The 26,461-nt window shown below is 41.6% G+C and overlaps 2 protein-coding genes across 2 annotated transcripts; both read left to right on the forward strand.

Moving 5' to 3' along the window:
• Positions 1-6,237: 6,237 nt before the first annotated feature.
• On the forward strand, positions 6,238-10,896 carry LOC124289989. The gene is made up of 3 exons (XM_046726650.1): positions 6,238-6,492; positions 9,031-9,175; positions 9,418-10,896. Exons 1-3 carry the CDS (start codon positions 6,259-6,261, stop codon positions 10,875-10,877), a joined length of 1,839 nt encoding a protein of 612 aa, XP_046582606.1. The 5' UTR covers positions 6,238-6,258; the 3' UTR covers positions 10,878-10,896.
• Positions 10,897-22,313: 11,417 nt separating this feature from the next.
• On the forward strand, positions 22,314-26,123 carry LOC124289964 (beta-porphyranase A-like). Its single transcript, XM_046726629.1, has 3 exons — positions 22,314-22,583; positions 23,396-23,540; positions 24,564-26,123. Exons 1-3 carry the CDS (start codon positions 22,350-22,352, stop codon positions 26,018-26,020), a joined length of 1,836 nt encoding a protein of 611 aa, XP_046582585.1. The 5' UTR covers positions 22,314-22,349; the 3' UTR covers positions 26,021-26,123.
• Positions 26,124-26,461: the final 338 nt, after the last annotated feature.

Consider the following 26,461-nt stretch of genomic DNA (forward strand, 5'->3'; position numbering starts at 1 on the left):
TAAATATCACAGACCAGTCTTTTTCGCTGGTCTAGGTTACGTGGTGACATCTTGTGATGAAAAACGTACAGATAACAGAGCTCATCTTCTTTTCGTGGCATATCTCTGGTTCATGCCTCAAATCTACATTTCAAATTGCATTTAAGCTAATAGAATTTCTGAAATTGTATGGGAGTTAAACATTTCTCGAGCTGTTTTGTTTTATTCTTTTAATCATATTTGCAATTTATATTTATGAAATAGTGGTGTATTGTAGCATGGCCTTGCTTATGTGCCCCGTTATCATATTGCTAGAATATTGTTGTAAAACCGCACTCGCTCACACACTCAGTCACTCTGAGTGGATTGTGATCAGGGTAACTTGAGGATTTGGATGACTTATCTTGAGGAAAGATAGTTCTAGCTTTTCAGATTTCAACAGCTGTTGGGCTGTCTACTCAACCCATTCGCCCTGGTTTGTCTCACAGTCCCTCGGTCATATCACATTTTCCCTCCTGTCCAGCCATTTCTGCAACGAGAAAGCATACAAGCAATTTTCAATTATTTGCAGGTTTAATATATATATATATATGTGTATATATATATATATATATATATATATATATTATCCCATCTCACATGGTCTCATTTTCAATTCAAGGCTAGTTGGACTTTAATTGTAATGTTTTCCAGTGCTAACAAAATGTAGTTCATACAGTGCTATGAAGTTCCAGTACGTATTTTGTCTTGTAAACTTTTGCTATTTTTGTGAGTTTTTGTATAGTTAATATTAATTGTATATTTTATCAAATAAATACTCAAGCTGGATTTACAACATCCCTTCAGCCGCTGGCGATTTTGGTCAAATCTAGCAATAATTTACAAATCAAAGATACACTACGTTTAAGATTTCCAGTTGTCTGACTACCATTTGCCTGGAAGCCGCAGAGGCCGAGTGGGTTAGGCGGCTGATTTTGTGTGCTGGCGATAAGGTGCCTGACTCTGAGAGTGTGGGTTGGTCTCAATCCGTCAAAACTACTAAAATCTGTACTTTACTTAAAAGTGTAATCCCAAATATATAATGTGCTGCATTTGACCACATTCGAAATGGCATTGTGTATTCATAGCTTTCTGCCGTAGGAGCCGTGCAAATTCACACTTATCAGGAGGTACATTAAGTCCGCGGTCAAGACTACCAGTTGTCCGACTTCCATTTTTAAGGAAGCCGTGTTGACGGAGTGGGTTAGGCTTTTGAAAAACCTCTGCAATTACAAGTGGCAACGGTGTCACGGTTGCTCAATTGACGATCTTTTGCATGATGTGAGGAAGAGTTGTTGCTCCTTCTTTCCTGTGTGAGAAGACCTCTTCCTCCGTCTTTCCTGTTAGGACAGGGTAATGTCCATGTTTAGAGGTCCATATGGGTTCTCTACAGGAACTTCTGAAGGTAGTGGCATGGTATGTTTCTGTTTTCTGTTTAATTTCTTTCCTTTTTTGGTGAATACACAGCGTCAGGCATGCAGGTAGCAAAAGTACTGTAAGTCCCCATGGCCCCTGATATGGTGATCTACCTTTAGTTGTTGGCAACCTATGGCCTACCATATAACTAACATTGCGATATTGACCATGGAATAAATGTTACGTTTAGTCTGTTTTCAATGTAATAATATGTGAGCTTCCTCATCCACACATTCATATAAACTGACAGCATAACACAAAACAATATGCAACCAACCCAATGTAATACAATACAAGTTTCACCGCCTGTGCATACCACACTGTTGACGAATATCTCAGGTGTGTTAGAGCGATAATCACATCGCAACATGATTAACAAGCCTACAGCTCAGCAGATTTTAATAACTTATCTTTTTAATAAGAAAAGCAAGATTTATGGATGTCAACTTCTTTATTGTGAATAACACGAAGTTTCGGAGCATATGCTTGCTCCTTCATCAGGTGAAAATCAGGTCACAGTATTGCATTCCACTTCTTAATGCCCATCAAAGATTTAACTTACTTCCAGAGGCTTCTGTAAGAGGCATAAAAATTTGTTAATTAACAAGGCAGTAGGCCTTGTTAATTGGTGACTATTACTTGCCTTGACTCACTCATCAATCAACAAGGGATTAGGTCCCGGGGCGTGCAAATAACAATGATTTACCATCATCAACCAGTTATCTCCCCTTGTGGACATTTCCAAAATTGTAAATCTTTGGAAACATCATCTTTCCAAAATTGGAAATGTCTTGTAAACATGGACTTTTTTTCCAGTGAATAATTTTACTTAACTGTTCTCGTCACGATATGGCTGAAAAATTGACGATGTGACGATAAACATGAACTACATGAACTCACTCACACACAGCGTCAGGCTGTTTGTCAGATGATTGTGATGGTGTCTCAGTCTGATTTTCAGTCTGAAATCCAGATGAAGACTGAGTGACTCGGGATTTCGATGTTATGACTGAAGCTGAAGTAACAGGTTTTCTGACTTGCTCCATGTCAAGTCAATCTGACATGTCACAGAGGATGTAGGCACAGTGAGTGAGTGAGTTTAGTTTTAAGCCGCTTTAGCAATATTCCGGCAATATCAGGACTTGGAAAACCAGAAATGGGCTTCACACATTGTACCAATGTGGGTAATCGAACCTGAGCCTTAGGCATGACAAGCAGACGCTTTAACCACCAGGCAACCCCAACATCCCCTGTAGCCACAGAACAAGTGACTGCGGCAGAGAATGTAATATTTGAGATCTCATTTGTCAGTAGCGTTTTGGTGTCAAACCACGATATGTTTGTCTAAATTTTGTATTCCCTTTGCCACACAGGCAGGATTTGAATGACGCACCATGACGACGAAGATAATTTGCGCATTTACATTCTTTGTCGCAATCTGGGTTCTCATGGCCGTCACCACAACGGAGGCATTTAACAGAGTTGGACCCATGACCCAACTTCTGACATTTATACCGTTAAAGTGAAGATATATGTTATAGAAATACATCTAGTCGGCTTTAAGTGTCTGTGGTAGGGATGTACGAGCAAACGTTAAAATATATGTGTGGGCTTTTATAATAATGCCCTCTTTCTTCAAAGGTGAAACGTTTGACAGCTGTAACACCCCGATCTACAAGCTCTGAGGTAATATCCTCCTCCGACATGTTGGAGCGATTGAGTGATGCCTCGACATGAATTTAATGTTCTGTTCGCAGACACAGCAATCCTCAACATTGGCAACCGATGACATTTGACAAGTCAGCGAGCCTGACCACCCGAAAAGATTGAAAGGTTGCTGAAGGATCTCTCTCCGACACGGATTCCACAACATGAAGTTCGCAGACACAGCAACTTCAACATTGGCGGACAAAAGATTGAAAGGTTGCTGTCTCTGTGATCGTTCTTTACTTTACTTCACCCATGCAGGTAGCAAAGGTACTGTAAAATGCCATGGTCCCTAGTATGGTGATTTACCTTCAGTTGTTGGTGATCTATAGCACGTTTTTTTTATATTGCATTGTCTTACATAGTTAAGATATTTTAGATTTTCATACTAGTTTTACAGTTTTATTGTAGTTACTTTTACTGTCCTTCGCCGACATGTTTTTATAAATCCCTGAGTGAGTCAGTGAGTGATTTGGGTTTTATGCTTTTTTTTAGCAATATTCCAGGATTGCAACTGCAGGGGACACCAGAAATGGGCTTTCGCCCATTGTGTCCATGCGAGGAATCGAACCTAGGCCATCGGCGTAACTAACGAACAATTTAGCCAATAGGCCACCTCACCACCCCTCAAATCCTGAGATAGCCTTAGAAATAGCAAAAGGGTTTAATGGGGAGATCGGCATTTTTTTATTTCAAAACGTCATTCTATTTCATTACACAATAAACCAGATGGTTGTAGATTCATGTTGAAAAGAAAATGATTCAGCACCCACCATGGAGTGTCAAGAAGGACGATGTCAAAGATGACACCAGGGATGCAGGGGTGATATACTCAAGCGAATCTGACACGAATATTTGTAGTTCCAGTTCCATGTCAGACTGGGTCGGCCCACAGCACCCCAAAAATGAGATACACATTATTTTGAAGTCAACATTACCAGATTGGCTCATGATCAACAGCCTTCCGGTATAGGAGTGAAGGCAATTTGATATACCAGTATTTTATATCAGAAATCGAATTGACGAAGACGCAATTAGCAACTAAATATGCAAAATATTCAGCATGCACAGGGCTTGGCGTTACCAACCAATGGATCTAATCGGGTGCATTCTACCATCTCTCTAGGTCGGAAGTGGTGTATTGGGCAACGGGACACTAGACCTGGACCTGGGGTCCTTGATCATCAGACTCCACCTACACAGGGAGCAATGCACGGCAAACAGATTTCCTAATTCGATCACCTTTTACGACCAGCAAAGGGGTGCTGAGGACTTATTCTGCCCCGGGTCCACACATGGGAAGACCTATTAGCGTTACCAATTACTCACCACGAGGAGGTTGCTCTTCACGAGTGCAAGAACGTCGTCCTCGTGTTGAATGTACTTCAGATATTAGTTGTGGCATATCACAAATCATCTTTATCATCATACATGCGAAAACATCTTAAGCACTAAGAGGTTTGATGAATATTGCTTAAGCAAAAATCGTTGTTTTAGATAGGTTGCTATGGAAAGTAAGAATTCTTACCAGACTTAAGAATTCTTAAGGCTTAAGAATATTCTAAGAAATTTAGTGAATCCGGCCCCTGGTGATAGCGGTGTGTGTAATATAGGAAATTGTTAAAGGCCACATGCAACCAAAAAATCAAACATAATTAAAACACAATTATCACTTATTCATGACATATAATATACATTGCTGATTATGAAAAAACATATAAACAAAATTATAAACGTACAATCGCAAATCAAAAGTGCAATATTTTGTACTTGGGTTTACTTCCCAAGAAACGAAGCACCCGGGACACCGAACCCAGTCAGAGCGGGTGGGTGTACACTCAAGTGTAACGGCTGGTTCATTTGAAGATGCCCTCACGGCCCATTGGGCGTGTATATATGGAGATGTTGGGTTTTCTAAATACATGCTCATTTTCTGTGTATAACATTTTGCAATCAACAGACATTTGCAATCAACATGTCTTATGTACAAGTATCACACCTGCCTGTCTGTGTAATTACATATATGACACAGACCGAACTCGGGCCATAAATCAATGCGTTTTGTTTATGGTGTACAGCCTGATAGGTGTTGAGTTCAAATTGCATGTGGTCAGTGATCGAAGTTGCGTATTGAATATTGTCATTAGCAGACAGGCAGGCAGGCAGAAACATAGGTGTCAATAAAACAGACATTGAGTTTTGTCTGTGACAACGACATATCTAAATCACAGTTAGAAATTCTGTCAACGCTAAATAATGAAATTGCTTTTAAGTATCGAACTGAGAAAGTGACTCTGTAAGAAGAACGTGTGGTGAAGTAGACAAGTGAAATTATATAAACAGTTCAATCGGCAATCTACTGTCATAACATATAAAAAAGCTCGCGCCTGTGAAATATCAACAAAACATTAGAAAAATAGCTCACACCAAAGCCTTTCACTGAGTATTCACCGGACAACCCGCTTCCAAGCTGCGCGAACCTATTTCACTGTGCATGTGCTATGAGCGCAACCCAGCGTAGCGTAGCCCAGCTGTTGGAACCACTTTTTGCCCCCAGCGCTGGGGGGAAATTAGTGAATCGTTTGAACTCCTATTTCGCGCGGTTTTGTTTCATTGCGTTATTTTTCAACTTTATAAGTTGAATTTGCATTTTTGATGATTTGTTTCGGTACGTCCATACCGAAAGGTATCAGAATCTGCAAAGTTGTGTTTTACGCTTCATGTGACCTTTAATCTGTCATATTTGGACTGATATGCCAACATTAAACTGCAAAGCACATGTACTTTTGCCAGTGTAGGGTTGTCCTAGAAGCGGAAAATTTCGGGGAACTTTCTGCTGAGAGAAACAATTTGGAAGAGATAATACTTCTTATCTCAAATTTATTCCAGCTGCGCCCAGTTCTTAGTATGATAGCTTGACACACTTTAAAACTGACGTTGAAATAATGCAGAATGTTAACAGCTCAGTTTAAGACCTCCGGTCTTATCATCCACTTTGTTTACTCTTATCTCAAATATTTAGATATGTATAAAACTGTCACGTGCTGCTCTCACGTGTTTGATAAAACATTTAAAAGCTACTGCTGGTGAACCGAAGTATCATACTTTCACAACAGAATGTTGTTACTGCTTCTGTGCTCCTTGTTTCTGTGCAGAGCGGCGTTCGCTGACACAACCGTCACAATCTACAACGAGTGGCTCTCCCAAGGTGGACGTGTACATTATGAACCTGAAAGATGGAATAAAATAAACGGCCTCACCCAAGAGAACCTAATTCCAAAGTGTAAATCTATCGGGACGGCGGCCGGACGGTGGGTGAACAGAGACCTGAGGGATGATTTTTTTCCAAATGTAAGTACAAGGTAAAAAGCATAATGCATACATGAAAGGAAGTTAGGAAATATAATTCATGGTCCTTGTTGATGTGTTCCTACCGAATTTATACTTTGTCTGAGGAGATTATTGTTAGAATCTTGTTTTACCTTCCTTAAAAGTTGAACTAGGCAGTCCGAGTGTGTGAGTTAATGTATTTTTATGATCACGGAGCAGATTGTTGTTGATACTACCATTATTAAATTGTCTAGCTCTGGCTATATTCGATAGTCTATGGCACCACTTAGCCAAGATCCACACCTGCTAAGACTCTTATGCCGTGGAGACTTTAACTTTGCACACTAGGATATTGTTTGTTTATTTGTTTGTTGGTGAACGCCGAAACATTATTCTAGAAAATAATCGAATCTGTAATAGTGAATGAGTCAGTTGGGTTTAACGCCGCTTTCAGCAATATTCCAGCAATCTACACCTACTAAGACCCTTTAGCCTTACCGTGTTCACTTCGATACTGTAAACGGGAACAAAAGTATTGATCAGACATGCACGAGTGATTTAGTGAGTTTACGCCACTTTTAGCAATATTCTGGCAATATCACAGCAGGTGACAACAGAACAGACATGCATGACTATAAGATATGGATTAAACTAACAGTAAGTGTGGACAGTAAAATTGTGACAATCGTTTTTCTTTGGGACCCATGAAGATTCGGGGTAGAATAGGTCTTCAGCAACCCATGCTTGCCACAAAAGGCGACTATGCTTGTAAGAGGCGACGGGATCAGGTCAGGCGATGGTCAGGCTCGCTGACTTGGTTGACACATGTCATCGGTTCCCAAATGTGCGGATCGATGCTCATGCTGTTGATCACTGGATTGTCTGGTCCAGACTCGATTATTTACAGACCACCTCCATATAGCTGGAATATTGCTTAGTGAGTTTAAGTTTACGCTGCGCTCTGCAATATTGCAGCTATATGGCGGCGGTCTGTAAATAACTGAATCTGGATCAGAGTGAGTGAGTTGAAATGTATCGTCACATCGGCAATATTTCAGCCATATCGTGACGAGAACAATGAATTGTATACATAGTAAGTAATGGTAAATTGTAAAAACCTGTCGACGAAGGACAGTAAAATAACTAGATTATCACAGATTCGACTTTAAAACAAATAATTGAATCTAAAACAGTGTAACTATAAATGACAATACAAGATAAAAACATGCTATATATTGCCAACAACTGAAGAGTCTGGATCAGAAAATCCAGTGATCAACAGCGTGAGCAACGATCTGCGCAATTGGGAACCGATGACGTGTCGGGTGGTCAGCGAGTCTGACCACCCGATCCCGTTAGTCGCCTCTTACGACAAATATGGGTTACTGAAGATCAATTGTAACCCGGACCTTCACGGTTCAAGCCGGTGTTTAACAAACCCAGACAGTAAGTAGTGTAATAACAATGATGCAGTATTTTCTAGATTACATAACACGAAAAACTATGTTTATTATGAGGGGAGGTGAGGTGAAGTGAAATTGGGTTTAACGTCGTGCTTGAGAATATTTCACATGTGTATGTGCGGCTGCTTGTACTAGCCCAGACTTAAGCTGGTTTTATAGTGCTAGCCCACTGAGATACCATGCCGCAGTGAAGCAGGAATACTCCACTCAGACACATTATACTGACTCCGAGCCGACCAGTCCTAGTTGTACCCATTAATGCCAAGCGCAAGGCAGGGACCAACAAGTACCATATTTTAACGTCTTTTGGTATGACGCGGTCGGGGATCGAAACCGCGACCTTCCGCTCTCCGGGCGGACGCTCTAACCACTACACCACGGAGGAGGCCATGTTTATTATGAAAAGACTACTAATCTAATCACGTTTATACCCTGTATTCGACGTAGAACCAGGATCAGTTTGCTGACTTCCTTGACACATGTCATCATATCCCAATTGCGAAGATCGATACTCTTGATGGTGGTCACTGGATTGCGTGGCCCAGGCTCGATTATTTAAAGACAGTTGCTTTACAGCTGAAATGTTGCCACAAACAAACAAATAAGAAATCATGGAATTATCACAAATTTAATACAAGCATTATTTATATGTTACATATGCAGTACGAGGGCCCAATAAACTTATTTGGTAATCTCAGTTTCTGTCACCCTTTGTAAAGAAATCTTTGTTCAGCAATCCTGTCCTGGGAACATGTATTGTATTTAATCCTCACATGAGTTTGGTTTGTTTGTTGTTTTACGCTGCCAACTCCGCAATATAGTCCAGCTATATGGCGGCGGCCTGTAAATAATTGAGACAGTCCAGTGATCAACATCATGAGCATAGTTCCACGCAATTAGGATACGATGACAAGTCAGCAAGCCTGACCACCCAATCCCGTTAGTCGCCTCTTACGACAAGCGTGAGTTGCTGAAGACGAATTCTAAACTGGATATTTCGCGGGTTAACCCACACATGAAAGTAACGCACACATTAACAATTTTCTTTCACAGAGATAACTGGCTAATTTATATCACACCATTCTATTTCATCCAGTGGCCACAAAGCCCTACTCAGCCAGGTTACCCAGACCCGACGTACCTCCAGGACCCAGCACGCCAGACAAAGGCATGGGCGAACTACATGATAGAACTGAATGGCTATGGAAAAAACATCTCTAACATGGTCTGGAACATACAGGGTAAGTCACCAAAGCGTTTTCAGAGAAACATAGATGGAGATAAGTCAGTGTCCCAGTGTCCCCGGCTGAATTGAGTGGCAGTGAATATCGGTTTTGATCCCGAAAGGAACTGAACCTAAATCTTACCAGAATCTGTAGCTTATGGAGAAAGTGAAATCCCAAATATGTCTTATACTACACAGAAGGTAGTTTAACACGGAATACATGTGTTTGACTTAAGTGTCATATATTCTCATTTACAGGTTTGAGCTGGCCGGTTTGGATGAATAAGTCGCAGCATAAAGGCATGTTCCCCAATAACGTTGATGCTGCAGCAGAACTTGTGTCACTGATGGTTGAGGGTGCCAATAATTACACGGGAGGACGAATTCCCTACATGTTTGAAGTCATTAATGAACCTGATTGGAAGGAAAAATATATTGACCCACAAACTAATGTTGACTACCACAGGGCCGTCGCTGACAAACTGAAATCAAGAGTTGGAATCAAAGTTGCTGGACCATCGTACACAAGTATGGCTTTACGACAAGCGGACGAAAATAACTTCAGCTTCTGGAAGAGAACTGCTGAGTTTATGGACATGTCTCTTGATCACTTGGACTTTTTCTCTTTCCATTCCTACGACTTTCTCCGTTTTTCACGTGGAAATTATTCATATTTTGGCATAATTGAAGCTCGTTTGGTTGCTTCTCTGGACATGGTGGAGAATTACTCTTTCCTCAAGAAAGGAAAATATGTTCAGTTAGTGAACACTGAATTTGGGAGAGGTAACGTTTTCGGGGTCAGTCCCAATTTGGAAAATGGACAGATAGAGTTTGAAACCATTTATCAACCAAACGGCTTCATGTTTAGCTTCCTTAATATGAGAGAGTTCATAGACAGAGTTACCATATTTCTCCTCTCAAATGAACAATTCCCGGGTCATCCTTCCATCCGGAATTCCTTATTTACCGTTGATGGTCAACCTCTTCAACCAACCAAATTCTTCCTGTTTTGGCAAAACTTTACTAACGACCAAACGTTTCTCCGTGTTTCAAGTCCATACAATGGACAGGAGAGAATGGTTTCGCCTCTTGCCCTGGCAAACCCTCTCACCAACGAGATGGTAGTTCTTCTCCACAACTATGGCAGTACATTTGAGAATGTTAAACTGGACTTTCCCAACAACTGGCTCAACCCTACCACGGGTGAAGAAACGTGTGTTCTGCTAGAAAATGGTAATCCAACCATTCATGCTGGTTACCATTTCAACATATCGAAGGTTAATGGCACTGTTGGTCTCCCCGGATCATCAACCTGCTTCTACAAGTTCAAAACCAACTACAACTTTGCTGGAATACGCACGACTAACGAGACCACACGCTATGGCAAGGACATGGTCATCCCCATCACCAACGGACATGCACAGACAACCATAAGTCTACCTAGCTCCAAATACGATACTGCTCAACTTAGAGTGGCAGTGAGCAGAGACCGTAAGGTCGATGCAAAACCCAATGCAGTTCAGTTCAATGGTCAGACATTGTCTTCAAGCTACATGCTGTTTGATGCTATGAGGGCTGGCGGGAAAACAACATGGAACGTTTGGGTGTTCAATGTCCCTTCATCACAGGTCCGTGCAACCAACACCGTCAGCATGACCTTTGATGGAGATGGTGGCCACGTGACATCCGTCGCACTCGTTGTTTGGAAACTTCTGTAGATAAATTTCACTATGAGAATATTTGGTTTCGTTTGATTGAAATCATACAAGAGAAAGGACATCCCAAGAGCGGGCGATGCTGTGATTATTTGGATTTACATACAAGATTAAGAATGATGGATTAAGTGAGGTTGATCAGAGTATAGAGGAGGGTCCTGATACACGATACACACTGAGTTAGGTTACTTACTCAAGCTACAAAAACGGACTGCAGAACACCACACTAACGACCATGGGGACGTACAGTGCTTGTGGTAGCTGCATGGACCCTCGGTCGATTTCACCATCCCATCAGATGCTTGCGATTATAAACAAATCCAGCAACGAATTCAAATAGACTAAAACATAGTAGCCTTAAATTTACTTTGAAAGACTTGGTCTAACGTGCTCTGGAGCAAGATAACTTTTACAATACTTTACTTACCTTTGAGGAAACAACCACTAACATTGTTAGTTATCAATGTGATCTAAAGACTTTAAAATAGCACATACCAATTAACAAAGCATATAATAAAATATTTTTAAAAATCAACAATTAAATGAAAACTATTTAACTATATTTCAAAGATCCTTCTTTGATAAAACTTTGAAACAGATGCTAAACCATGATTCCTTCATCAGAAGGGACACATAATAGAGGATCATCAAATGTTAATAGGTATTTATTAGTGTATCTGCAGTTGCCAGAGTGAGTGAGTGAGTATGGTTTTACTCCACTTTTAGCAATATTCCAGCAACATCACGGCGGGGATCACCAGAAATGGGTTTCACACATTGTACCCATGTGGGGAATCGACCCCGGGTCTTCAACGTGACGAGCGAATAATTTAACCACTGGGCTACCCCAACGTCCGGCCAATACATCGTCGCACAATGAACTGTTCAAATCTTGACCAACATCCCAAGCAGGTGTAAGAGACTCTTGGTTTTATTTGATGTCATTTATTGATACCAACTTGGGAATCCCACTTCTTTTGCATTATTTTGTAAGAGATATAATCAGTATGGGAATAGAAATGGTGTCACAGATTTGTCGAGTGTTACCTTAGCAGCAGCATCTGCCATTGTGTTTACCAGAAATGCCAACATGACTGGATAACCAACAGACGACGATGTCGAATTGGGTCAGTAGCAAGATTATTATAAAACTTGATTATTTCGTTTAAAAGTGGATGTTTACAAGATGTGTTGCATAGTCCCAAGCAGGTGCAACCGATATTTTGTTTAATTTTATGTGTATTTATATTTACTTGCATCTCTTGCATTAGATCAGGGCCCCGTTCCTCAAGGCGATCGTAGAGCTACGACAGTCGTAAGTCTATGTTAAAGTATAGGAGTTACGATCAACTTAGCGCTACGATCGCCTTGAGGAACGGGACCCAGGGATGTAAGAGCTGATCACCTTCTTGAAAACGACGTGTGGTATGACAACTGGTGTCACAGATTTGTTCAATGCTACCATAGCAGCAGAATTGGCCATTGTATTACCAGAACTTCAAACATGGTTGGAAAACAATCAGAGAACGGTGTCGTATTGGCCAGTAGCAAGATCATTATATAATTCAAGTATTTTTATTAAAAAAGGATGTTTACACGACATACTTTCGTAGCCGGAAGACAAGAATTCCAAAAATATTTTAGATTGTATATATTAAGGGTGGTTTTGAATATATTCAAGAGACGCTAATGTGGTGTTTGCTTCTGCTGCAAGTGTGGTTTTAGGCCGCTTTTAGCAATATCACGGCGGGGACACCGGAAATAGGCTTCATACGTTGTACCCTTATGAGGAGTCGTACCAGGGTCTTTGGCGCGACGAGCGAACGCTTTAACCACAAGGCTACCCCCACCTCCCTGATTCTGCTGTGAACATAGAGCTGTTATCCGGTAATCCAGAAGATAATGATCTACATCCATTAAAGGGAAGCATTCAGAGGGAACGGTCTGTGTATTACGCTCCGTCCCACTAATATTGAAGAGGCTCCAGTTGCTTTTGGACCTGGAGGAGAAAAGGAGTTGTATGAATTGTACTGAAAAAATGATCGTTTTCTTTGAAATAGATTTCCTGCAAACAAAACGATGATAGTTCAAAAACTTGTAAAAGTATTTGTAAATCATCAAAATGTTTCTTAACTCTATGCATTTCCTTCGAATAATGGTAATGGAGTTCTTGAATGGGGTTAGGGTCGACTCCCATTGACTGCATGAGTTTAAACTGATGTTAAACCTTTACATAGGGTGACTGAGAAGAAGGCACGTCTGTGTGGTGTATAGGGCAAAGGAACGTTATTCCTGCAACCATCAGCATCCCTTCCTCCACCGACACAGGGGTGCAATGAACAGCAGACAGGTTGCCTAATTTAGTCGCCTCTATCGACCACCAATGGGGCGTTGAGGACCTTTTCTGCCCCAGGTCCACACGCGGGAAGACCTATTAGCGTTGCCCAGCATTCACCACGAGGAGGTTGCTCTTCACGAGTGCCAGAAGGTCCTTGTGATGAGTGCACTTTAGATGTTATCTGTAACATAGCACAGATGATGTTCACCATGGTGACGATGATATCGGTGTGTGTAATTAAGGCTACTACTTCAACTACTACTAATTTGGGGTATTGTCTCGCCTTTACCTTGTGTGCTTTGTATATAAATAGACTGCATTCCGCTGCAAAACATGCAAACATGTATTTGCACGTGTAGCTTTTGTTCTATAAGCGGAGACGTTTGGTGAACTTTCTGCTCAGTCAGAGACACTTTGGAAGAGATAATATCTGCTTTATTCCAGCTTGGTCAAGTATATAGCATAGTATTTAATTCATAGTATGATAGCATGGCACACATTCACCCTTGTATTGTGACATATTTCATATTCCTGGCGATGATGCATTTATCGTTTTCATCTCTAAACTGAAAGGACCTAAATTCAACTATTCAGAAGGCTATTGACGTTGAAATATTGCAGAAAGAGCAGAGGAGAACACTGTTGAGTTTGAGACACCTGGGCCCCGTTTCACAGAGCTCTCGTAGGGGCGGTGGAGTAGCCTAGTGGTTAAAGCGTTCGCTCGTCACGCCGAAGGCCCGGGTTCGATTCCCCACATGGGTACAATTTCTGAAGCCCATTTCTGGTATCCCGCGCCGTGATATTGTTTAAATATTGCTTAAAAAATGGCGTAAAACCATACTCAGTCAGACAAAGCTCTCGTAGCGCTACGACTATTGTAAGTAAATGTTACAGTATAGGAAGTACAAATGCTGCGAGAAAAGGTACGAGATCTTAGGCTTTCGAGAGCTTAGTGGAACGAGGTTGGTTGGTTGCTTGGTTGCTTTGCTTGCCGCACTCTGCAATATTCCAGCTACATGGCAGCGGTCTGTAAATATTTGAGTCTGGACTAGACCCGTCTTATCACCCACTTTTTCTACCTATCTGAAATAATGGGACTATCTAAAACTGTCACGTGCTGCTCTCCCATGTTTGACAAAAAAAAACATTTAAAAGTTGCTGGTGGTAAACAGAAGTATCATACTTTCACTACAGAATGTTGATACTGCTTCTGTGCTCCTTGTTTCTGTGCAGAGCGGCGTTCGCTGACAAGACCGTCACAATCTACAACGAGTGGATCTCCCAAGGTGGACGTGTACATTATGAACCTGAAAGACGGAATAAAATAAACGGCCTCACCCAACAGAACCTAATTCTCACATTATTGAGAAAAGGAGGGGTGAACACTTCATTTTCAACCGAGTTTCAATGGTCCTTTAACAAACTTTCAGCACACAGCACAAAAGGGGGGTGCGCACTCCTGCATACCCCCACCCCCACCCACACACACACACACACCCTGGATCCGCCTATGCTGTGTAGTCTTCAAGAACAAATGTTTTGTGAGCTGACCGGCCACTATGATTCCTTGCATCCCTTGTAATGTATGTATACATTTAGACTGCACTGTTCACGGGTTTATATATATATACTCAGCAGCAAAAGAAAACGTCAGTACGAATTCAAAATTAGATAGGCACCGTTATCAAATCATTACGGAAATGGACATTATAAGCGGATCAAAAACATTTTTCTGTACAATATCCTGACACATGAATGAATAACTCAGCACAATTCCAAGACATTACGTAAACGTTTGCAGTCCATTCAGACTCTTGACCTCAGTATCTAGTATGACCACCACGAGCGGCAATAACTGCAGCACAGCGTCTATGCATGGAGTGCACTAATCGATTGATGAAGGCCATTGGCACCTGGAACCAAATTCTGAGAAAGGCCTGGCGCAATAAATTAGCTGTGTTCGGCCTTGGTATGACATTATTCATTAGTCTCATCTGAATTTCATCCCAAAGATGTTAAATTGGGTTTAAATCAGGACTAAGGGCTGGCCACTGCATAATGTTGACACCTTTCTGCTGTAGGAAGTCCCGTGTAGCTCTGGCAGTATGGACCCGGGCGTTGTCATGCTGGAAAATGTTCTTCCGGTGACATGCAAAATATGGTATGAAGTGAGGTCTGAGAGCTTGGTCGATGTAGCGCACCGCTGTGATGCCACCTCCTCTCCCTGGACCAAGGTTCTGGAACACCACAGGACCCACTCTCTGGTTCAGGCCTATTCCACCCCATACCATGATGCTTGAACCTCTCCTTGAGTCTCTTTCAATAACACATTGGTCTGAGTAACGCTGGCCACGTCGTCGCCATATTCTCGTTCTGCCATCTGCAGTTGATACGCAGTACCGACTGTCATCTTTGAACAGAACAGTTCTCCATTGCCTGTATCGCCAGTTTTGGTGTTGTAGGACAAACTGTACACGTTCACGACGATGACGAGGGGTGAGGATAGGTCCACGGTAAGGTCTACGGCAATGGAGGCTCCGCTGTTAAGACGTCGGCGTTCTGTATCAGTACTGATTAGTCTTCCGTGTCTTCCCACTGTCTGGCGTTCTGTTGCGGACATTTTATAGGGCTGTACGCAGAACTATGTGGCCTGGTTTTGCAGCTAGTTCGTCAGTGATGTACTGGATTGGCTTTTTATGCTGCCGGATATTTTCCATGAGCTGGGGCTTTGTTTCTGATTGCCTACGAGTCACTTTTCAGAAACTGAGAAAATCCTGCAACTGAGCCTTGAGATTGCTCATGGTTGTCCACCTATATAGATCACTGGTCCGCTCGAAGCTTGATTATGGCTCCATCGTATATGGTGGAGCCTGCAAAAGCTACCTAAGACTTTTAGATTCTGTCTACCACCAAGGTCTGAGACTTTGTCTTGGGTCATTCAGAACATCTCCTGTTGACAGTCTCTACGTCGAGGCAGATGAACCATCTCTTACCCAACGCCGTATAAAATTATCATTACAATATATTACTAAACTATATTCTAACGAGTCTAATCCTGCATTTCACTGTATCTTTAATCCTCTTTATGAGGATTTGTACGATAAGAAATCTCTTGTTCCGCCTCTTGGGCTAAGAACTAAACCATTCATTTCTGCTGCCGGCATTGAGCTGTAAAATATATCTCCTTCCCGTCTTCTTTCTTCTCCTCCTTGCCAACTGGTCAGGCCTGAAGTTGACCTAACTCTGACAAAGTCTTGAAAATCTGAAACTAATGAATTACAATATAAATAAGAATACAATCAATTAAACAATAAATATAATACATACAAATCCATATTTACAGATGGGTCCAAGGATGGTGGCGTGGTGGCATGTGCCACTGGCATTGGATCCCGAACACTATCTTTTCGACCACAAAATGATAGCTCTATTTTCACAGCAGAAGCTAACGCCATATTAACAGCTCTTACATATGTTAATAAACACCGTAAATATAAACGATACATAATCTTTTCCGATTCTCTTTCGTGTCTTCAGGCTATTGAAAATCTTTCTTGTAAACATCCACTTTTATTAGAAATTATTGAATTGTATAATGAGCTTGCTACTGGCCAATGCCAATAGGTATCTTGTTGTGTCCTGAGATGTGTTAAGGGGGATGTAATGTTGTGTCAAGATGTCTGTGTTGAGATATCTATCTTGTTGTGTCCTGAGATGTGTTAAGGGGTGTGTTATGCGATAGGTATCGTGTTGTGTCTTGAGGCGTGTTAAGGGGTGTGTAATGTTGTGTCAAGGCGTGTGTGGTATGGTGTGTGATCGTTTGTGTTACGTATATGTCACTGCACTTGAAGGTCCGCGTTAGAATATTGATCTTCAGCAACCGATGCTTGTCGTAAGAGGCGACTAAAGGGGTCGCGTGGTCAGGCTCGCTGACTTGGTTGCCACATGTCACAGACCACCTCACACATTAGACAAGTCTTGAGGTGATTGCATAGGCCTGAGGAGTAATAACTCTGCAAGTTCTCCATCAGACAAAATATATTGCAACTAAACTCAACCGATCCTTTTCTAAATCATATTATTGTTGGGAGCTGCCACAATACAGGCAGTCCTTCCACAGGGGAGGGTTTTGTCATCGCCATCAATCAAATCAAATCAAATCAAATCAAAATAGACATTTGTATAGCCCTACATATCCAGAGTCCTGCTCATGTGCGCTTAGTCGAATGCTCGTTTGAAGAGGATGGTTTTGAGACAAGATCGGAAACCGTTGATATTCTACGATTTTCCTATCAATGGTATGTACATCCGGGTTCAGGGAGCAATTAACGTCAAGAGTGTTACAATGTGACGAGTGAGTGAGTGAGTTCAAATTTTACGTTGTTTGAGTTCAGTGTAAAATGTCACATCTTTTCAAAACAAAAACAATATAAAATCGGGCTATAGATCTCCAGCAACTGACGGTAGATCACTACAATGTGACGAGTTAACCACCCGACTACCACACCGCCATAAAGGCCATTGGAGTCAGGAAGTCAATTATTTCAGAAGAAAATGCGGGGTTACCGTGGTTTCCCTCATTACATAAAGCATGAAGTTATTCATTCCTCATCGAAAGTTTGAACTGGTCGCATACATTGATCTCCTGGACAGCAAGCTGAACGTGTGCGCTAATTCACAAAAGTGGACATAATATATCATACAAATCGTTTGGAAATAACACAACCAGGAACTTCCAGCTATATGGTGGCGGTCTGTAAATAATTGAGTCAGGACCAGACAATCGAGTGGTCAACAGCATGAGCATTTAATTAATGTAAAAAATAACCATGTGGTTCCCAAACCATAAACCCTATGCACTAAACTGCAGTGCTCTAACATAAATATGGGATATATATCATACCCCTATCATGTTTCATAATCATAGGTAAGTGGGTTAAAATTTACGTTACATCGGCAATGGTTCAGCCATATAGATTCACCAAGCAGTGAAGCAGGATTATCTTCAGTGACGACTCACTGAATTTTGTCGATGGCAAAAAAAGGTGCATACCGCATGAAGGGGAAACATCAGAGAATCTGGAATGGCTTCGTTTACAGGTTTTGCATCACTGAAACAACGTGGAGCTGCGACTGTGAAAGACATTACAAAATTATTTATAAGGCATATATCGTATACGTTGAACCATTAACTCAAAGACTAAACAGTATTTATTATACTCAGTATCATCATGAGTAAGTAGAATATCCTCGATGGTTTGTTCTTAATCCACGATAGCCTGAAATAAACCCTTTAAAGAAATGTAACGATGTGCAGTTAAGTATCAGATTTTGAAATGCTGTCTGTTTTATCACAGTCTGACACTAACAAGGGAGGTGAGGTAGCCTCGTGGTTAAAGCGTTCGATCGTCACGCCGAAGACCCGAGTTCGATTCTCCACGTGGTTACAATGTGTAAAACCCATATTGCTCAAATATTGCTAAAGGCGGCGTAAAACTGTACTCACTCAGCCATTGACCCTAACAATTATTGTTTACTGTGTAGAGGTTCTGATCCACGTTATATACTCAAGCTGCCCATAGATTACGTATACATTTAACAGCGAGAGCAGAGGGAGGTTATTTATTGGGTCTGATGCACCTTTCGTTATCAACTCTTCTGTCTCTCTTATCTCACATGACTCTGCACAAGTCATTTTCACAAGCAAATTACCTTAAACTTAAGGTTTAAAGCTCGTGTTAGAGGACCAAAGTGGCATAGTACTTTCGCAGAATGTTCCTACCGGTTCTGTGCACCTTGTTGCTGTGGGGATCAGCGTTTTCTTACACAACTGTCACAATCTACAACGAGTGGCTCTCCCAGGGTGGACATGTCCACTATGAACTTGAAAGATGGAGCAAAATCAATGGGCTCACGCAAGGGAACCTAATTCCAAAATGTAAATCAATCGGGACAGCTGCTGGGCGTTGGCTGAACAGAGACATAGAGGTTTTTCCAAACGTACGTATGCGGTAAAATCATCATATAAGTGTCCATGCAGGAAGCAAATATAACCTCTTTCCAAATGTATGTATGCCATAAAACGCATTTTGCAGGCGGCAGATATACTGGTAAATGATTTGCTTTTTGAATGATGCAGTGGCCAAGTATCCATTCATGTAATATTGTAGGGCTTACCATGTTATTTCTCAACAGCCTGAAGCATATTAGTTTAATTGATATTGGCAATATGTTTTGGTTAATACAATCCTAAAACTGTTTCGTAACATACTTGTTTAATCATCGTTTGAACTTTGACCGCCTCCGTGGTGTATTAGTAGGAGCGTCCGGCCGGGGAGGGTAAGGTCGCCGGTTCGTTCGCGTCATACCAAAGAATGAATTTTGCCAATGGCAGGGTAGGTGCATACCGAATGAAGGGGAAACGTCAGGGAATCTGGATTGGATTCGTTTACAGGTTTTGCATCACTGAAATAACGTGGCGCTGGGACTGTGATAGAGATTACAAAATTATTTATAAGGCATATATCGTATATGTTGTACCATTAACTCAAAGACTACACAGTATTTATTATACTCAGTATCATCATGAGTAAGTAGAATATCCTCGATGGTTTGTTCTTAATCCGCGATAGCCTGAAATAAACCCTTTAAAGAAATGTAACGATGTGCAGTTAAGTATCAGATTTTGAAATGCTGTCTGTTTTATCACAGTCTGACACTAACAAGGGAGGTGAGGTAGCCTCGTGGTTAAAGCGTTCGATCGTCACGCCGAAGACCCGAGTTCGATTCTCCACGTGGTTACAATGTGTAAAACCCATATTGCTCAAATATTGCTAAAGGCGGCGTAAAACTGTACTCACTCAGCCATTGACCCTAACAATTATTGTTTACTGTGTAGAGGTTCTGATCCACGTTATATACTCAAGCTGCCCATAGATTACGTATACATTTAACAGCGAGAGCAGAGGGAGGTTATTTATTGGGTCTGATGCACCTTTCGTTATCAACTCTTCTGTCTCTCTTATCTCACATGACTCTGCACAAGTCATTTTCACAAGCAAATTACCTTAAACTTAAGGTTTAAAGCTCGTGTTAGAGGACCAAAGTGGCATAGTACTTTCGCCGAATGTTCCTACCGGTTCTGTGCACCTTGTTGCTGTGGGGATCAGCGTTTTCTTACACAACTGTCACAATCTACAACGAGTGGCTCTCCCAGGGTGGACATGTCCACTATGAACTTGAAAGATGGAGCAAAATCAATGGGCTCACGCAAGGGAACCTAATTCCAAAATGTAAATCAATCGGGACAGCTGCTGGGCGTTGGCTGAACAGAGACATAGAGGTTTTTCCAAACGTACGTATGCGGTAAAATCATCATATAAGTGTCCATGCAGGAAGCAAATATAACCTCTTTCCAAATGTATGTATGCCATAAAACGCATTTTGCAGGCGGCAGATATACTGGTAAATGATTTGCTTTTTGAATGATGCAGTGGCCAAGTATCCATTCATGTAATATTGTAGGGCTTACCATGTTATTTCTCAACAGCCTGAAGCATATTAGTTTAATTGATATTGGCAATATGTTTTGGTTAATACAATCCTAAAACTGTTTCGTAACATACTTGTTTAATCATCGTTTGAACTTTGACCGCCTCCGTGGTGTATTAGTAGGAGCGTCCGGCCGGGGAGGGTAAGGTCGCCGGTTCGTTCGCGTCATACCAAAAGAATGAATTTTGCCAATGGCAGGGTAGGTGCATACCGAATGAAGGGGAAACGTCAGGGAATCTGGATTGGATTCGTTTACAGGTTTTGCATCACTGAAATAACGTGGCGCTGGGACTGTGATAGAGATTACAAAATTATTTATAAGGCATATATCGTATATGTTGTACCATTAACTCAAAGACTACACAGTATTTATTATACTCAGTATCATCATGAGTAAGTAGAATATCCTCGATGGTTTGTTCTTAATCCACGATAGCCTGAAATAAACCCTTTAAAGAAATGTAACGATGTGCAGTTAAGTATCAGATTTTGAAATGCTGTCTGTTTTATCACAGTCTGACACTAACAAGGGAGGTGAGGTAGCCTCGTGGTTAAAGCGTTCGATCGTAACGCCGAAGACCCGAGTTCGATTCTCCACGTGGTTACAATGTGTAAAACCCATATTGCTCAAATATTGCTAAAGGCGGCGTAAAACTGTACTCACTCAGCCATTGACCCTAACAATTATTGTTTACTGTGTAGAGGTTCTGATCCACGTTATATACTCAAGCTGCCCATAGATTACGTATACATTTAACAGCGAGAGCAGAGGGAGGTTATTTATTGGGTCTGATGCACCTTTCGTTATCAACTCTTCTGTCTCTCATTGAATTTTGCCGATGGCAGGGTAGGTGCATACCGCATGAAGGCGAAACGTCAGGGAATCTGGATTGGCTTCGTTTACAGGTTTTGCATCACTGAAATAACGTGGCGCTGGGACTGTGATAGAGATTACAAAATTATTTATAAGGCATATATCGTATATGTTGTACCATTAACTCAAAGACTAGACAGTATTTATTATACGCAATATCATCAGTCAGTAGAATATCCTCGATGGTTTGTTCTTAATCTGCGATAGCCTGAAATAAACCCTTTAGAGAAATGTAACGATGTGTAGTTAAGTATCAGATTTTAAAATACTCTCTGTTTTATCACAGTCTGACACTAACAAGGGAGGTGAGGTAGCCTCGTGGTTAAAGCGTTCGATCGTCACGCCGAAGACCCGGGTTCGATTCTCCATATGGTTACAATGTGTGAAACCCATATTGCTCAAATATTGCTAAAGGCGGAATAAAACTATACTCACTCGCCCATTGACCCTAACAATTATTGTTTACTGTGTAGAGGTTCCGGTCAACGTTTAACAACGTTACATACTCAAGCTGCCCACAGATTACGTATACATTTAACAGGGAGAGCAGAGGGAGGTTATTTATTGGGTCTGATGCACCTTTCGTTATCAATTCTTCTGTCTTCTCTTATCTCACATGACTCTGCACAAGTCATTTTCACAAGCACATTACCTTAAACTTAAGGTTTAAAGCTCCTGTCAGAGGACCAAAGTGGCATAGTACTCCCGCAGAATGTTCCTACCGGTTCTGTGCACCTTGTTGCTGTGGGGATCAGCGTTTTCTTACACAACTGTCACAATCTACAACGAGTGGCTCTCCCAGGGTGGACATGTCCACTATGAACTTGAAAGATGGAACAAAATCAATGGGCTCACGCAAGGGAACCTAATTCCAAAATGTAAATCAATCGGGACAGCTGCTGGGCGTTGGCTGAACAGAGACCTCAATGATAACCTCATTCCAAATGCAGCAAGCAAATAAAACCTCTTCCCAAATGTATGTATGCCATAAAACGCATTTTGCAGGCGGCAGATATACTGGTAAATGATTTGCTTATTGAATGATGTCAGTGGCCAAGTATCCATTCATGTAATATTGTAGGGCTTACCATGTTATTTCTCAACAGCCTGAATATATATTAGTTTAATTGATATTGGCAATATGTTTTGGTAAATACAATCCTAAAACTGTTTCGCAACATATTTGCTAAATCATCTTTTGAACTGTGACCGCCTCCGTGGTGTAGTGGTAAGAGCGTCAGGCCGGGGAGGGTAATGTCGCGGGTTCGTTCGCGTCATACCAAAAGACGTTAAAATATGGTACTTGTTTGGTCCCTGCCTGGCGCTCGACATTAATGGGTACAACAAGGACTGGTGGGCTCGGAGTCAGTATAATGTGTCTGAGTGGGGTATTCAGTGTGGCATGGTATCTCAGTGAGCTAGCACTAAAATACAAGCCTAAGTCTGGGCTAGTAAAACCAGCCACACATACACACGCATGCACGTCGTCATATGAGCGAAATAATCTTTAAGTGCGACGTTAAATCCCACTTCACCTCACCTCACCTTGAACTTGTTTGCTTTGACAAAGTTGGCCTGGGACAATTTATATTCATTTCATCCCAACATGGAGTGAGTGAGGTTTTACGTAGCTTTTAGCAATATTCCAGCAATAATAGGCCAGAAATGGGCTTCATCACAACATGGAAATAAAACGTATTAACGCTGTCAACAGAAAAACTGACACACCCATACTGCAATGTATCATTTTATTTTCAGTGGCCAGAGAGTCCTAGTCACTCTGGGTACCCAGACCCCAGCTATCTCCAGGACCATACACTTCAGTCAAAGACTTGGGCGACGTATATGCGACAACTAAATGGCTATGGGAGTGCCATCGACAACATGGTCTGGAACATAAAAGGTGCCAAAAGTCATTAGATTGATTGAAGAAATATCTACAGAGAGGAATAAACTTTTTCAGAGATAACTGAACCATAACCAAATAAGGAACAGCAGTTCCACAACACACTAAGTTGCTTCTTTGTCTGTCATTGGTTCGATTTCCATTTAGTTCCTAATATTCCCGTGATCTTGTACCTCACCAACTTATTGCTGAAATCATGTATGCCCCTGTATGCCCGCTAAACATTCAAAGTATTCTCATGGAAACGAATAAGGAAACACATAAATGTACAAGTGTTCCTATATTCTCTTCCAGGTTTCTTCACAGGGTATGCATTGCACTGTGGTTGAAATTCTGGAAATAAATAGTGTCCCCAAGCGCTAGGATCTACATGGATGGTAGCAAAAGTACTATACCTCCCCATGGTCCCTAATGTGGTGATCGACCTTCAGTTGCTGGCGATCATGAGCACGTGTATATATTGTGTTGTTTTCTATAGTGATATACCTTTTGCGTTACGAGCTAGTTTTAATCTGTAACTGAGATATTCTAGTTGTTTTACTGTCCTACGGCGACAGACTTTATTATACACCATTACCCATTATTAACATATGACCTATTCTAGTCACGATGTGGCTGAAATATTACTGACTCACTCACTACTCCACCAACAGTCGTAAACATGTATCACTCAGTCTATCAACTCACACTAATTTACTCAGAAAGTGAGTGAGTGAGTTTAGTTTTACACCGCACTCAGCAATATTCCAGCTATATGGCGGCGGTCTGTAAATAATCGTGTCTGGACCAAACAATCCAGTGATCAACAACATGAGCATCGATCTGCGCAATTGGGAACCGATTACATGTGTCAACCAAGTCAGCGAGCCTGACCACCCGATCCTGTTACTCGCCCTTGCGACAAGCATGGGTTACTGAAGATCTATATTCTGACCAGGACCTTCATGGGTTACACGGAAAGTAGTTCAACACGGGCTGATAATGTTTGACTTTCCTTTTTAATCAAACTTTTCTTTACAGGTCTGAGCTGGCCCGACTGGATCAATAAGTCTCGTCATGAAGGTCAGTTCCCAAACAACGTTGATGCTGCAGCAGAATTTGTGTCGCTGATGGTTCAGAGTGCTAAAGACTACACAGGAGGGCGCCTTCCTTACACATTTGAAGTCATCAATGAACCTGACTGGGTCGAAAAGATTATTGACCAACAAACCAACATAGATTTCCACAAGGCCGTTGCCCAAAAGCTGAAATCAAGATTTGGAATGAAAGTTGCTGGACCAACCTACACCAGTATGGCTTTACGACAAGCAGATGAAAATAACTTCAGCTACTGGAAGAGAACTGCTAAGTTTATGGACATGACGCTTGATCATTTGGACTTTTTCTCTTTCCATTCCTACAGTTATCTGCGTGTGTCAGGTGGAAACTATGCACGTTTTGGCATCAACGAAGCTCGTCTGGTCGCTTCTATTGACATGGTGGAGAATTACTCCCATCTCAAGAAAGGCAAAAATGTTCCGTTAGTTGTCAGTGAGTTTGGTAGAGGAAATGTGTTCGGAGCTTCCCCCGGTTTCGAAAATGGAATGATTGACTTTGAGACCATTTATCAACCCAATGGTTTCATGTTTACTTTCCTTAACTTGAGAGAGTTTATCGAAATAGTTTTAGTTTTTCTGCACGGAAATGTTCAATATCCGGGTCATCCCACCCTACGGGATTCCCTATTTACAAAAGATGGTCATGCTCTTAACATGACGAAATATTTCACGTTCTGGACAAACTTTGTTTATGATCAAAAGTTTCTTCGTGTTTCAAGTCAATACAGTGGACGAGAAAGAACAGTTGCACCTCTTGCCCTAGCAAACCCTCTCACCAAAGAGGTGGTAGTTCTTCTCCACAACTATGACCGTAAGTGGCAAAATGTAAAACTGGACTTCTCTAACAGTTGGGTCAGTCCTTCCACTGGTGATGAAACATGCGTTCTTTTCGAAAATGGTAATCCAGCTATTCATCCCAATTACCATTTCAACATATCTAAGGATCATGGTTCCGTCGGACTGCCTGGATCGTCAACCTGCTTCTACACGTTTAAAACCAACTACAACATTGACAGAATGCCCACGTGCAACCAAAGCACATACTATGGCAAAGACATGGTCATTCCTATCAGCAATGGACATGCACAGACAACCGTCTATCTACCTAGCTCTGGCTACAACTCTGCGCATCTTAGGGTGGGAGTTAGCTGCGACAAGAATGCCAATGCAAAACCCAAGGCAGTTGTGTTCAATGGCCAGACATTGTCTTCAAGCTACATGCTGTTTGATTCTATGAAGACCGACGGGAAAACCAAATGGAACGTGTGGGTTTTCATGGTCCCTGAAACACAGGTTCTTACAACAAACAACGTCAACATGACCTTTGATGGAGACGGTGGTCATGTGTCATCTGTTGCCCTCATTGTCGGAAAAATATAGGGATAACACTTCCCCCTCAATGGCGGTTCTTATGAATGAAACTCCTGTAGATGGCTTCATGACACTGAAAAGAATAAATCCGTATGTGTATTGTGATGAGGTATGTCTCTGTCCTGTGCTATTAGTAAAAGATGAGCGACACTTGCGTCAAAGTGCTTTGACGTTATGAGTGAGTTAGTTAAAATTTAACGTCACCTCGGCAATATTTCAGCTTTGAGGTGATAAAACGTTTCAATAGTGTGCTTACCGAGTTGGTTGCTTATTATACTCTAACCGAGATGAATCAACTGATTGGACCATGTGATGAACGTGGCAGATGTTGCTCACCGCGCTACACGTATGTAGCCTAGTGGTTAAAGAGTTCACTCGTCACGCCGAAGACCCCAGTTCGATTCCCCACATGGGTGTGTGAATATTGCTATAAGTGTCTAAAATCACACT

Source organism: Haliotis rubra, unplaced genomic scaffold (assembly GCF_003918875.1).
Source record: "Haliotis rubra isolate DU_JTF1 unplaced genomic scaffold, ASM391887v1 Scf453, whole genome shotgun sequence".
NCBI classification, from domain to species: Eukaryota; Metazoa; Mollusca; class Gastropoda; order Lepetellida; family Haliotidae; genus Haliotis; species Haliotis rubra.